At 39.6% G+C, this 15,957-nt stretch overlaps 1 protein-coding gene across 3 annotated transcripts in view; it reads right to left on the bottom strand.

The window, feature by feature from the left end:
• Positions 1–2,837: 2,837 nt before the first annotated feature.
• Positions 2,838–15,957, bottom strand: part of AMOT (angiomotin) — a 58,597-nt gene continuing 45,477 nt past the window's right edge. For all 3 annotated transcript variants that reach the window (XM_044306131.1, XM_044306133.1, XM_044306134.1), the window contains 7 exons: positions 14,065–14,210; positions 9,712–9,861; positions 7,148–7,338; positions 4,886–5,008; positions 4,039–4,271; positions 3,639–3,863; positions 2,838–3,300 (listed from right to left, as the gene is read on the bottom strand). In XM_044306131.1, the coding sequence (XP_044162066.1) occupies positions 3,203–3,300; positions 3,639–3,863; positions 4,039–4,271; positions 4,886–5,008; positions 7,148–7,338; positions 9,712–9,861; positions 14,065–14,210 (1,166 nt within the window). In that variant the 3' untranslated portion in view covers positions 2,838–3,202. The remainder of the gene's footprint in view (positions 3,301–3,638; positions 3,864–4,038; positions 4,272–4,885; positions 5,009–7,147; positions 7,339–9,711; positions 9,862–14,064; positions 14,211–15,957) is intronic.

Here is a 15,957-nt window from a genome sequence, read left to right as displayed (position 1 = left end):
CTGATACAGCTGTAGTTGTCTCCTGTTTGGATGCTACTGCTGCAGAGGGCTCTTCACAGTGAAGATCTGCTTCCGATGAACTTGCAGGAGAGAAACATGGCAGAATGAAAGTTCATATTCACACTACTTCTGATAATAAATGCTCCACAAAAGATATGTTTGTGCTGCTCTCCGGCCCCTATGCCTAATGTTGTCAGCAGTTTAGCATTGCCAAAACTGCTGACAGATTTCCTGTAAATTTACATTTACCTTTAGCAAGAATAAATAAATGGAAATCCACAGATTTAACTGGTTCCACGAAGCAATGTTGCTTACTTGCTTAGGGCTTCTACTTATGAACAATGTCCAAATAAATTGAAAGTCTGTCTGTAAGGCTACTTTCACATTGGCGTTTTGGCTTTCAGTTTGTGAGATCCATTCAGGGCTCTCACAAGCGGTCCAAAACGGATAAATGTTGCCCTAATGCAGTTTGCCTCCGTTCCGTCTCCATTCCGCTTTGGAGGCGGACACCAAAACACTGCTTGCAGCGTTTTGGTGTCCGCCTGACGAAACTGAGTCAAACAGATCCGTTCTGACACACAATGTAAGTCAATAGGGAGGAATCCATTTTCTATGACACAATCTGGCACAATAGAAAACGGATCCGTTCTCTGTTGACTTTCAATGGTGTTCAAAACGGATCCCTCTTGGCTATGTTAAAGATAATACAAACGGATCCGTTCTGAACGGATGCAGACGGTTGTATTATCTGAACGGATCCGTCTGTGCAGATCCATGACGTATTCGCACCAAACGCGAGTGTGAAAGTAGCCTTAATCTCCTTCATTTAAGTATGTATAGAGAAGTTCTGAAACCCTGCATACATAAAAAAAAATGGATGTATATAAAACTACATGTTTAGAATTAAAAATAAAAAGAATTAAAAAAATTTCTTAAAGAATTTGAGGGCTAAGTGATTAAATATGATTCATTTGACTGACTGCTAATTCAACAAGATTTTTTTACATTTTAAGAGAATGAGGCAAGATATATAATCCTGATACGGTTATTTGCAAACTAAACATAACAGTATATTTTGCAACCTATGCTGTGGTTAATACAAGAATACAACTGTGGAAAACATGCCTGGTAAACAAGAGAGACAGCAACTGCTGCAAGTATATGTGTAAAACCATCCAAACCAGTCTAAAGTGAAGTTTACAGTATGCACCCATTTCCTGGATCTAGTATATTGCAAAAAACAGCAACCACATCTTGTATTTTGGGCCCCATCAAAATAATGATATGTGGTCCAGCATTACTGGACGTTCCTTTGCCAACATCCACAACAACTAGCATTTATAGCCAACAAAACAAACCCCGTGCCAGCCGCTTTATGTTGTCTAGAAAGCAGACATGCTTCTTTTGCAGGAACATGCTGAAAATAAGTGCTAGCAGTCAAGCATGTCCCCAGACAGAAGTCATAAGGTGCAGAGGTTATTCTCTTATAAGTACATCTCACTAGTTACATAGAGAACATTCAGCAAATTTTAAGTTTACGCAAGTAAAATCTAACAGATTCTTGACATTTTAAATGCAGACAGGCAAAAAGATGCAACGTGCTTCTGGAAAAAACGTATACAAATACAAATGCTTCAAAATGTGTCACATCATATGTCAGGCTCCCACAGGTCTCAGCCTTCTTAAGAGTAAATTGTTTGGAAGTGGAATATCTTGTCAAGGGGTTATGGAAAATTGCCCTAATCATGACTATGCTCTGTAACGTCCCACAAGGACTGTTCTTGATTGTAACTAGCAACCATGAAGATTTTAGGGTGGGTCCCAGAAAGGTTTGGACCCGTAGGACAGTGGCATTGCATAGTACATACATGTCAGAAGGTCATATTAGTTGGAGCCATGGAGCTGGGAATCCTTGAGTGACACTTGAGAAATGGGCACACAATGTTGCCGTCTGTACCTAAATATATAAAAACCTACGAATAAGGAAAATCCATGGTTTTGTATGAGACAGATGCCAGAATTCTTTAGTTCGAACACTGGTGTAATTGCAACTCCAAGACTCCTATCGATGTAACATTCTCACATGTCTGAGTGCATTCACACTGCATTTTCCCTGTCCCTCTGAGGTATACATCAGGTGGATTTCCTAGCTAGTTTCTTCAATGAACATATGAATAGGGGGCTTGTGGATACATTTCAATATACACCAGTCCCATACACCAAACGGACACTGCAAATGCAGTCTGAATGCATCCTAGCAGACATGTCAGCAAATACTATAACTTTTTTAAAAAGCAGTGTTCTATGCAGTCTTCTTCTGGAATCCTCATTAACAATTTTGTCTATGGCAAATCAGTTTGCAAGTAAAACTATGTAAGTGGAACAATTGTCGCTGGAAACACTTTTTTTTCCTGGTATTTGTTTTTGACAACACTAATGATGTCTCTTTATGCACATCCTTAAAATACATCTCCTTCTGTAAATTCCTAAATAGATATTTATTTGCATCATATTCTGTTCTTTAGTAATGCCTATATCATCATGCATTCTAGATAATAAGAGCTCGGCACGTTGTAATTAGAACATTGGAATGTTAGAGGCAGCACACAATGCAGGAGGGGGATCCGTCATGCTCACCTGGAGTGGTCACTATCATGCTCACATAGATTGGTTACCATCATGCTCTCTAGCATAATTTTTATTGTTTCGCAAACAGGACCTCCGCGGAAAAGGCCATATATCATACGTTATCTTTAAGTTTTACCATCTACTACATAAAAGCTGGTACATGTTTCCATTCTCTTAAAAAGTAGGGAGACGACATGAAAGTATGCTGCTGCCCAGGAGAATGGAGTTTATTTCATTCCTTCTACATTCAGAAGACAAAGGTTCACCTATGTATCCAAAAATGTTAACCAACAAGACTGGGTGCCAAGTCCTCTGCCAGCAGATGGCCCATGTGCTTTAAGCGACAAAGAGAAATCATTCATAGTCTTTCCGCCAACAATTATAGATTACTTTCAGCACTAAAGTCCCTTCAGGTCTGTACAAAAGGCATTTATGTAATTTACAAATATAAAAAGTCTGCGTGACTGAAAAACAAATCTTCAAATATGTATAAATATGTTTGGGGTAGATCTTCCTATAAATACCATAATAGTTAAAATAAAAATAATAAAAAATAAAATTTGAAATATCTTGTTTATATAAGATATTCCACCAATTCCCCATCTGTAAGATCTTGGTCCAGGGACGGGATGGGATTTTTTCTATCCAAAGTGCTGGACTGGAAAACTGCATCTGTGGAGGAAAGGAGCAACATTCATTTTAATATCAAAGTAACAAAGGTAGGGTACGACCACTTGGTCAGGTTTCTGCGTGCAGTTTTGGAAGCCAAAACTAGGAGTGAATATTTTTTTTTTAAAAAGTCATATTTGTCCTTCATATGTCCTTCTCTCCTTTTATAATCCACCTGATTTTGGCTTCCAAAACTGCATCAGGTAACCTAACTGTGTGAATGTACCCTTATACATTATAAGTGCCAAATAATCAGAATGATCAGTACACAGACATTTCAAATAAAGGATTACTACACTGCTATTTCAAAAGACATCAGTCATTATGCGATTCACATTTACCTGTTTTCTCAGAGCTATACATGGGGCTCGGAGTGGCCAGCCTCCCCGGGCCTGGAGATGCAGCCACTGAAGGGGCTTTGCTTTGCTCATTATTTTTATCTGTCTGTGTGCAGCAGTCTTTGCTACCAGACTTTGAATGTCCAGAAAGTTGGGGTGTGGATGGAAGTACAGGAGACGGAGTGGATGAGATGGACTCTGAGCGATATTCTGTTCCTAAGAGAACTCCTGCACAAAACATATAGAAATACATAAGACACTAATAAAACATTAAAAAACAACATACAATCCTATCTTGTCCAGCTTCCCTTAGCTTTTTTTCATTTAAACTAAATAACTAAAGAGGCTGTAGATAAATGATGCAGCCAATACAATTATTATCCCATACAGTGATGTATCTTACCCAAGCTGCCTTTCCAGCTCTTGTCCTCTCTCTTTTCCTCCAAGATAGGAGTACTGCTGAGTGTAGAAGAATGAGAGAGTAGCCCAGAGCTGGCATTTGAGATAGACATAAGGGACTTTGATGGACGCATGGAAGATGGTTGATCCGTTTTGCTGGTGTCTTTACGAGAACGTTGTTGAAGCACCTTAATCATGGCATCCTTCTCAATTATCTGAGCATGAAGAGTCTTTATCCTGACATAGAGGAAGTTTTTCTAAATTACATTTTCTAAAGTTAATATTTTACATGCTTATGCTTTGATCATTTTGCCACTGGTCTTTGGTCACTTATGACAGCATGAATAGTGCATAATGCAAGGCCAATTCCAGCTGTGAAAACTACATAAACCTCAATAGAAACCCAAAAAACAGCATTTTGGATGGGGTCTATCAGCCACCATTTGGATCTGTCATGCGATGGAATCGGCACATCATCATGACTTCCAGTGCTCTTACACCAAATTGTGATTTTGGAAACACAGAAAATTATATTTACCATAAATGTTGTGTACTAGCTTATATCTGTCTGTTACTACCGTAGGTCCCATGACAATCTTATTCTAGAAACTTTTCGTGACAGACCCACTAGGAAAGGGGTTTTATGCCATCATTTCATGTTTTAACATTTACAATACATGACTCAATGCTTTGCAATAGTCACATTTACAATTGATATAATCAGGCATGTTAAGAAGAGTGCATCAGCCACTGGTCTATAAAAGTCCATTGCTTCATGAGGACTATAAATCCAAACATACTCAATGTCTATTCTAGATTGTTACCACATAACTGTGCCCTCTGGATCTCACCTTCCTTCCATGTCTACACATCTTCTATTGGCCAAAAGTATCTCTTCTTCTTCCTTCTGGATACGGGCCTCCACACTAGTATCAAAACTTGAACTAGGAGAATGGCTTATTGAGCCGGTGTCCCTGAAATAAGACATGTAAATAAAACAGATTAACAAAACCGCACATATTTCATTCATGACACAAGACACTGGAAAACGTCAAGAATAAGTAACTGAAAATATAAAAGCTAAGCTGGGTATAACGGCAGTCTCCATTCTCATCTGCACTGCAAAAAGTACATACGATAGTTGGTAAAATTTGAAAAAGACACAGGTCAATAAAGTCCAAACTGCAATCGTACCGTGTCAATCCAGAGAAAGGAAAAAAAAAAAAAAAAACCTCAATAGGTAGCTGCTAATTGCCCTAAAGTAAGGGAGAAAATTAATTCCCGACTCCAAATCTGGCTATCAGAACAAATCCCTGGAACAATGCCCCATCTCTAAAAATCTAGTACCCATTACCTGGTCCTGCAATATTTCTAAATTCAAGAAAGGCATCCAGACCCTGCTTGGACTTGTTCAGGGAATCAGCCAGCACAACTTCCACTGGCACGGAGCTCCATAGTCTCTAGATGCGGAGGATGCCCTCCTGTATTTCACAAATGCATTTGCAGCTTGTGTTACTTTTTAGCTCCTATGTCAGGTATGTTTCTGAGTAAGCGAAACCACACCTGACACTACACAGTACGTAGGCAGAATAATCAAGTCAGGTTATGGAGTAATGGGATGAAAGGAACCAAAAGAAATATTTCAATGTTGCTGGATAAGCAAAAAAAGTTGGAGAATGAATGGAGGGTGAAATGATGGACACCACTGCAAAAAGGAACTGTAGCAAGGTGGACGTTAGTAGAATTTCTATCTGGCATGCCAAAATACAGCAGTACATTTTGACATTCACTTCTAATTTGGTGGAAAATTTTAACTGGTAATTGTGGTATTATTGCTAGGTTTACCAGATTTATTATCCTGACCACCAGTACACTATTTATCACTTATGCCACTCAATCAGTTTTCAGGACAACAATAGTGCTTCATCGAAGCTCACTGGCGGTGTAGTTGTCATTTTACAACATGGAGGCTAGAAAAAAAAGGCTGCCTAAAAAATAAGGAATGCCTATCATGCACCCAAGTAGCTACACATTATTTTGAGTGATCAGCATTATCAAACACTATCTGCATACAGCTACAGCCATTGCAGTGAAAATTAAGATTCTAGTGCCACACACACACCTTAGATAATGTTTAAGGACAATGGATTCTTAAGGGTGCCACTAAACTCCATTCAGTAAGATATGATAACAATTTTACAGTGCTCCTCCTTCGTAAACATGTTAGAAGTAGCCGATCAGGGCAACAATTATATGGAATTGACTAGAATTTCTAAAAAGTATGCATTGGTCTCTTGCAGAAAAGACAGAGTGCACGTACCCAGAGCATACACAGTTAAATAATTTGCTTACGCCAGCTGGCTCAGAACCCAGATATGCCGTTTTACAACTTTCAGCTCTTCAAACAGCCATGTCCCTGAAATAACTAGTAAATTCCAACACAGAGTCCTGAGAAGAGCACACCAGGAGATAAGATAAGGGGAGAATGCAGAGTATACCAAAGAGCCATCTATAGGGTCTTGGCCACGTTTTTACTACATCAGCACTGACTAGGATTTGAAGACTGCCAAGTGAATAACCTATGAGAAGAAAACCCTGCCTGATAGTGAAAACGTAAAGCGTGAAAAAAGAACATTTTGCACAAGGCAGGAAAATGCAGCTTTGATTCAATTTTCCAGTGATATATTCGGCTTAATCTTAACTAGCCCCTAGCCAGATACCTCAATTTCTCTTTTCCTTTCTGGCCCTTTCACCAGGCCTCAGCTTTCTTCTAGTTAATAGCCACTAAATAACGATCATATAACCAGACAATCCACCAAGATACTGGTGGACCACACTACATAAGTTAGCATTTGATAGCCAGGCAGTGACAAGGGGAAGGTCAGAAGTATGGTCCACCATTCTCGGTTAGGAGCTGTTGTCAATCTGCCAACCCAACATGTGGCGTGAACACTTGAAAAGGTAGAGATGGAAAAAAAGGGTCCAGCGTCTACATTGAATTCTTCATTAAATGAAGTTATACAGCACAAGAAACCGGTGTTGGGGGGACATGCATGGGTCAGGAAGCTATCTTATGGTGCAGATATAGCCCACAAAATATAATTTATACTCACCTCTGAGCAGCCACAGTAGCAGCGGCATCTAGTGCAAACTGTCTCATAACACTTTCCTCCAAGTACTTCTGCTCCCACTTGGTCATGTCTGCTTCAAGAGCTAGCACTCTCTCCTCCTTCTCCCGGAGTAGCTCCATTAGGGCGACAGCATTATACTCAGAAACACTGGCGGATTGAGAGTTCCCCTGGCGCTGTAACACAGGATATAAACTTGAGTAAGCTCCACTAAATAGCAAAGGCATCTGCAGTAAGCTTCAGTACTTGTGTGGCATCGTGAGCCATATGTGCAAGTATAAATCTGCTGCAGCCTTTAACTGTGGCTAAAAAATTTATATGAATTGAAAGGTCAAAAGTACATTGAACACCCTAAGAACTGCCAATTCATAGCATATTTTGCTTAGGATCAATATCAGATTGTGGGGGTCTGGAAACCGGCGCCCCTCCTATCAGCTGCAACCAGGACAAAGCCAGAAGCAGTGGAGGGATACCCCAGTTCATTTTAGTTCTGCATCTGAACCATGATATTTAGAGACTTGGCCATTCTGTATATAGAACCCATGACATTTTGACTGCTCCATTTTAAAACACACCTACACTGATTGACACTATTTACTTTATTGGGTTTCTCTACAGTTACAATTTAATGGATGGTAAGAAAAGAGGCAATGGTTCTCAAGGTATCATAAACCTGCAGAAGCAGGTAATGACCAGAGTTTACATGCACCAGTGGTCTGATCTCCAGTACAAAAATAAAAATCTCTTTGACTTTGAAATATCATTTTTAAGACACACATTAAAAAATTAGACGGTTGAGATCTTTGTATAATGCAAATGAGAGCAGAACAATGAAGCATTGATATAAAGACTCTCTACATACAGGCATGAAAGATACAGTAGACTCAGCTGACAATTCCAGTCCTCGAAGAAGCAGCTTGAGGGGAGCAGGATCTCATTCTGGACACAACACACAAACAAGATGATCATTTTGCTGGCTCTCTGCGGGAGCTGCTGACCACAGTTCACCTCTACTAGTTTTTTTGCAGGACTCTTGGAAGGCTGGGGGTTTGCAATGACCTGACTGTGCAAATAATCTCCAAGTAATGTGCACACACAGCACTTTGCTTGGGCCAAAGAAAGAACTAAATTTATACTGGCTATTTCTGGGGCGTCTGTTGGTCTGCTATAAGAAGGCCAATGTATATTTAATGTGTGTGTGCATTATGATAATACCATAATACAAAGGGGCATATTCAGAATCTGGAGAGCTGCAAACAATTACAAGACGAACAGTAGCATCACATTTCCCAGTTTCCATGCATGTCGTATACTTGTGCTCTATTTGTATCATACATTAGAAAGATTTTCTCCAAGCTTGCTTTTTGCAATTACATCCAGGTATTTGCTAGACCAGGGCTGTTTTAGTCTGCCCAAAATAACCATCAGGTAATATAAGAACATCTATGAATTTTTTTTATTGCATCACAGTTGCAGAAAAACTGTGTGGAGTTAGAATTTGTTGTTATATGGTTTTTTTATTCAACAGGATTTTCTGCATGTTGCTGAAACAGTCTTGAAGAAATTCAGTAGAGAACACAGGGATCAATTTCCTGCTGATCTCTTATATTTTCAATCTGTGTCATACTGCAGATATCAGAGGGGGAGGCTGGCTCCTGCTTACAGCCAGTCATAGACATGGCTTAGCTCTGGAGACATGGCTTATCTCTTGAGACACAGAGGAGATTTCTTTACATATTGCTCAGTTTTAATTTTAACATGAGGTACCGCATATGTGCTGTGGAGTCCTCGATATTCCTGGGTCGGGAGCAATCATCAGGAGAAATAGAATGGCCGCCATCCTATTAGTACACACAAAACCTGTCCTCATCCAACAGCAGGACAAGTTACGTCACAACGCTGAGCTAAATAGCTGCCTCATCCTCCTCTCTGCTCTGCTTTGTCAGGGATTATGATTCTGAATACAGATGATAAGATCTTAAGCTGAATCTTTATAGGAAAGGAGTTCATGAGGAGACATGAAGTACCGAAAGAATGGACAGGACAGACTGTGGTAATGGAGACTGCACACAAGAGCTGCTGCTCATTACCCACACCCCATCTCCTCTCTGTGCTTCATGTCTCCTCATAAACTCCATTCCCCAGAGATTCAGCTGAAGATCGTATTAAACTGTATTCAGGATAATAATCTCTGACAAGTAGAGCAGAGAGGAGAATGAGGCAGTTCTTTCGCTCCTGTGTGATTAGGACAGGTTTTGTGTGTACTAATAGGACAACGGCCAATGTTATTTCTCCTAATGATTATTCCCCAGACAAAACAATACATCATAACTAATAAAAAGTATTTGAGAATATATTTATAATAAAGTAATATTTATGTATTTTCATTGTCTTTGTTCTTGGAGAATCCCTTTAAGGACTCCACAGCACAGGCATAGCATTGCAGGAACTCTCGCCTTGGCTGCCATTGTGGAAAACTAAATTATTATTTTTTTGGGGGGATGATTAAATAACAAAATCGATAAGATAAAAAAAACTGTTGGTTGTACCTGCTGCATTCGTAGGGATTCCAGTTCTCTTTCCAGCCTGGTGCGTAGTCTGTGTTCCAGTTGTTCACGCTTCTCACAGGCAGCCTGGAGCTGGGCCAAAGCCTGTTGCATCTTTTCTACTTTGTCAACATATACTTGCTTCTTCTTCAACTAGAAATGAATTGGAAAGTGTGGCTTTAACAAAACTCCCTTCATATGGCGCATGTCTCTACGTGACCATAACCCATGGATTTTTCCAACCCCAGACTGAAGGTACAATTTTCAGATTCATTCAAGTTTTACAGTTTGGATCTACATAAAAATCTAGGACATATTTATTTGCTATTTTTGGTAGCCAACTTCTCGACAGATTACCAGTGGAAGCAGACACTGATTTCTCTCTACTGCTGGACATAGAACTAACAGCTTGGCTCTGATGAAGTGGTTTTCATCTGAGCGCTGCTCTCTAATAAGATATAATTAGAGATGAGCGAATTTTAATGTTATGAAATTCGCTCAAGCTTCGTTTGGTGGTAAAAGCAGAATTGCGTTATGGATTCCGTTACCACGGACCATAAAGTAATTCGATGAGGGAATGCATAACGGAAACGGGACGGATCCGTTTTTCAGCCCATAGACCTCTATTATGACTGAATGAATAACGGAATGCCTCTAAAGCCATTCCGTCATAGAATTGCGTTATGGTCCGTGGTAACGGAATCCATAACGCAATTCTGCTTTTTTACCGCCAAACAAAGCGTGAACGGATTTCAAAATATGAAATTCGCTCATCTCTAGATGTAATCAGAATTCTGTATTTGGATTTGTACAGTATTAGAGAAAAAAAAAAAAACATGAAGTTGGTCTTCGTTGCCATAATTTGTGCCAAATGGTTAAACTTTGCACGCTGGCACATCTTTAATGATAACTCTCATCTAGAGATATTACTTTGCCATATTTTGTGGCTTTCTGAAAAAGCCACCTTTGCTAAATCCACAACCATTTTCCACTATTTTTCAAGAGCAGTAAGAATGGTGTAAAATTAGAAAATGGTACAAATTTTTGAGCAAAACGCTGTGCACCAAAATTTGAGAATCATTTTTTTAGGGCTTCATAAATTTTCATTAAATGTGAAATAGATTTCAATATTGTGAATATCCAACTCTCCAGAATCCTTTGGCTATACGTATTGTATGTACATAGCTAGTCCTGGGCCATTGAGGTTATTCTCCAGATCTGAACAAAACACCATGAACAATGGAGAAGGTACTAAACCATTCCCAGCCAGATTCTGCTAGGGAGGCATATGGCCTCTGAGCAGTGCATCAATTCTAAATTCTGATAGATGAAGAGGTCTAAGGATGTATATATATTCCTCATGCCGTAATTGGCACGACAGGTGAATGACAATATCAGAGTCCTGTCTATACGTGCTTGCATGGGAGGCAAAACAGTACTATACCAGTTTGGTCACATTTCAAAGAGATGAGAATAACTTTCCTTAACCCGTTTATGCTCGTCATGCAACAGCAATACAAAAAGCCCCTTTTTAGAGTTAAGTACCTCTCATTACTTTTTTTTTTTTTTACTTTCTAAGACAAGGATCAAATCATATAATTGATGGATTATTCTAACACAAAATGTCTATTCCCAGTAGCCCGAACATTTGCGGATCCCTGCACCCCACCCACCCCCTGCTGGGAAACAAAGTCAAAATTAGCATTTATGCCAGCAATGAAAGTGTATATTATAATTTGTTCTCTTTTATGAAGATCAAGTCCTGGCTCCTGAGCCAAGGAAAGAGTTGAATGTAACGAGTGATGCAGTAATGTTCCGACATTATGTCCTCGTTCCTTTTATGGTGCAGTGCTAGTATGTAAAGAATCCAGTATATCCCAAGCGCTTGCCAAGCAAAGTCTCTTTTAGTCTGCACTTGACGGAACTATGAGAGGAATCCCCTCTGTTTATATGTGCTGCTCAGGATACCTCTTATGGTATAAGGTTGGCCAGACATGCCAGTCCATCGCAGAGTCATAATTGTCATCACACTACGCAAAACACAGGAGATGGCCAAGAACATGCCGCTATGCTCTGATGTTTAACCCTTGCAGCACTTAGCTATATATTGCTGGATATAAATATGCACTGTCCACATAAAATCGTACTTATCTGCTGCACTGTACACCCCCCATCGAGCAGGGGTGCCATATAAACACGAGATATGCTAGGCACTGCACTCATGATTTAAACTATTAGGGTTTGCTTACACTGCTTTGTTACATTAGGACAAACAGTAGCTTATTATGATCACATGAATTATATTACAGTACTTACTTAGAGACTTTTTAACCACTGTGTTCAATATCTTAGGGACGAATAAATATAACACTCTGCAAAACTGTATATGGTTGACTGCATACTCCATACTGGATGCTTATTTTATGATAGTTGCCCCCAAACTTGATTAAATGAAAGTTTTCATACTTTGTTCAGGCTTTTTGACTGTTTAAGTATGGTACTTTACATTTTATATATATATATATATATATATATATATATATATATATATATATATAATTATTTTTTTTGTTTTTCATTTTATTAATTTAATTTAGATATAATATTCTGTTTTAAAAAGGATTTGGTTTGTGCATCATGTGGTAATTTTTGCCTGAACATAAGGCAGTACATAAAGAAGGATGCAGAAGGTAGGTTGTCCCACCGGTCTTGGAGCCTGAGCAGCAACGTTCCCTTGTCTGTGGAATGTTACAAAGTGCCTGATGTTTTCCAGACAGCAAAACAAGAAAAATAAAAAAAAAATCTTCCATCTTCATTTATTGAACATTCCTTTCTCAGACACTGCCCAGACTCCCTGCCGTGTATTAAGAATTTCTCCTCTAGCTTTAGAAAGTAAAGGGTAAATGAAGCAGTTAAAGTCCAATCTGGCAATCTGTGCTTCATTACGAGTCGGGAGATGACAGTTTGGGGAATGTGGAGCCACTTACAGGAGTGCGAGTGGTAAAACCATCCTGGAATGTGGAGGGTGAGGAGATGCAGGGATTTTACTAACCAGTAACCAACAATTATAATCTTTATTGAAGATGATTAAAAGTAAACCAAAGGGGCATTTCTTGGTCTTGCAAACCTATTTACTTATCATTTTTGAACCCTGATCAGAGACAGCCCCCTGTAGTTACTCAATTAGATCATACACTACACTAATCAATGCAAAGCTCTTCTGTGGGCATCTTTATGTAGGCCTTTCTCTCATATATAAATATATATATATATATATATATATATATATATATACACACACACACACATATATTTATACAGAGAATGCCATCAGTCACGGATAAGACCGACCCCGTGTACAAATGAAGTCAGAAAGAGCAAAGATATAAAAAGGTATAACGTACAAGTTTTACTGAATCTTTTCCCACATAACTATACATCCATCTGCTCAGCTCCTCCTGCTCTATACCATACTGCCTGTATATTCCACTGCATTTTGTGGTGACAGGTTGTCTTTAAAGGGAGTTGTCACATGCTTTATGCCTAACAAACCAATAATAGTGATGATCTGATTACTCAAGATGACCAAGGAATGATGTAGTGTGTGAATAATACCAGGGATGTCACACTTGAAAGATATGCTAATAGCATATACTGTTAAGGCCAGATTCACATGTCTGCGCTCCAGATGTGTTATACATCCATATTCCTTAGATGTGTCACAGCTCAAACATGGGTTTAACTGAGATGAACTTATATGGATGTGTGAATGCGACCTACTTATGTATAAATGATTATAAAAATTGATATAACTGGCTTAGGTATGAATATTCATGGCCACCAAATTTTGGTTTAAGATATTAACAGCTGAAAAATAAAACCAAGGTTTTACTATTGCTACAAAGCATGAAAAACCGAATAAAGCAAGACAGATCTTGTCTCAGATAAAAGTGGTTTTCTGGGTAAAAGATATAGATTACCTCTCCTCAGGATAGGACATCAATATCAGATTTGTGGGACCACTACACTTTTAATGGAGCTGTGCTTCTGGCTCAATTCAAAGTGTTAGGTCTAGCCCTAAAGGCTACAAGGAACACCTGATCATGAGGAAGCCGGGTGAAGGAACCCCACCCAACTAATATTGATGACCTATCCTGAGGAACGGGCCTATAAATGATCAGCTTCATAACAATGACTTATATATTTGATATAGGCCCTTTATGCAAACTTGGGTCAAAGGCTTACACAAAAGAGAATGGAGTAGAGCTTGGTTCTACAATTACAATGGATACCACAACATTATAATCTTATGGATGTATATTCTAGATGTATATCCAACAGGATGTTCATACTTACTTCTTCTTCCAACTTCACCACCTTGGCCTGAGCGTTATTTAAGGCTTGGTCTCGGATCTCAATATGCCTTCTTTGGTCCTCATTCATGGACCGCAAGGAAGAGGACTCCATTTCCAGCTTCTCTTTCTCTCTTTGTAGGTCTTTATCTGCAAAGATACAAAAAGAAGAGTTTTCAAAAATTGTCCAAGATGTAGATAGATAAGGAGGCAAAAGTTATCTGCAGCATTAGGCACTTGCTTTCCCATATTAAGCACTGTGATGCGAGTTGAAGGATGCCACATTTTTACATATTCTTGGCCGCTAGGACTTTTGATATGCTACAATCCAAAAATTGTAAATTGCAGAAAATAACTTTGTCATAGAGTGATGTAACACTTTGTGGAGAAACCAGGCAGAAGGATGAAAGTTGTAGCACCTTTACCATATTTCTTCACTACCAAGTATTACAGTAAATCATGTTCCAGCCGCTTGGTTGGTTTCCTGAACATGATGCTGCTATTTCCTCATTAGAGACATTAAAAAGAGATTATTCAAAATATCACCAGTGACAGTTTTCTGAACTCTAATGTCCATAATATTCATATCATTGTGCAGAAAGCTCAGCAATCTGTAAATGGCTGTCATTGTTTCGGCAGTCGCTCCCTCGTTACTAGTGCCAATCTTTTGACTCATTCAGTTAAAATGTAATTATAAACAGCATCACCCACATCCATCTATTCCCAGCCATGCACAACAAACATCTGGGCGTTGCTGGAGTGATGGGTGTATTTCAGTACAATTCTCTAGGGCATAAATCAATGACAGAAAGAAAAGTTGTTAATAGGGCAAAAAGTGGGAGTAGTTTCATCAAGAAAATGCCATCCTGCTGCACAAAAGATTCAAGAAAGGTTGTCAATGACTGATACTGGATTTATGAACTCTGATCACATGACCAATCTAATGTTATATTATCAGTGTTAAGGTGCATTCACTTGACTGTATGTATTTTGGGGTACACAAAACATTGATCCGCAAAATATGTTTTTGAAGGACCCATTGTAACAATGCATATTCTTGTCCGAAAAATGGACAAGAATAGGACAAGTTCTCGAACATGATGTGCAGTCCGCATTTTTTTGCAGCCCTTGAAATTAATGGGTTCTGTATCTGGTCCGCAAAAAATGCGGATCGGATAAGGACCAAAGATACAGTAGTGTGATTGGGGGCCTTAATCTCAGTTCAGTCAAGTTTATGGTTTTTGCACTGTAATAGTTAAAGGGTTTCTACCACTTCGGTTTCACATAATTAGGTGTCAGACACTAGCGATCCGCTAGTGTCTGCTCTGCCCAACCATCCTAATATAATTGCTTTTGGGGCAGCCGTTTTGCTAAAAAAAGAACTTTTATTAATATGCTAATGAGCCTCTAGGTGCTATGGGGGCGTCATTAGCACCTAGAGGCTCCGTCTACCTTCAGAAACTGCCGCCGCCCAGCGCGTCCCTCCAGCCCGCCCATCTCCTCCTGAATGCGATCCTCCTTGTGAGCGCCTGTATTCGGCGCATGCGCAGTGAATGTCTGACAGCTTCCCTGCTCAGACATCTCCACTGCGCCAGTTCCTCGGAGCACTATGGCGTCATCGCGCAGGCGCAGTGGAGATGTCTCAGCAAGGAAGCGGTCAGACATTCACTGTGCATGCGCAGAATACATACGCTCACAAGGAGGATCGCATTCAGGAGGAGATGGGCGGGCTGGAGGGACGCGCTGGGCGGCGGCAGTTTCTGAAGGTAGACGGAGCCTCTAGGTGCTAATGACGCCCCCATAGCACCTAGAGGCTCATTAGCATATTAATAAAAGTTCTTTTTTTAGCAAAACGGCTGCCCCAAAAGCAATTATATTAGGATGGTTGGGCAGAGCA

The sequence above is a fragment of the Bufo gargarizans genome, chromosome 9 (genome assembly GCF_014858855.1).
Source record: "Bufo gargarizans isolate SCDJY-AF-19 chromosome 9, ASM1485885v1, whole genome shotgun sequence".
Classification (NCBI taxonomy): Eukaryota; Metazoa; Chordata; class Amphibia; order Anura; family Bufonidae; genus Bufo; species Bufo gargarizans.
This window is presented reverse-complemented; position numbering and strand designations above follow the sequence as displayed.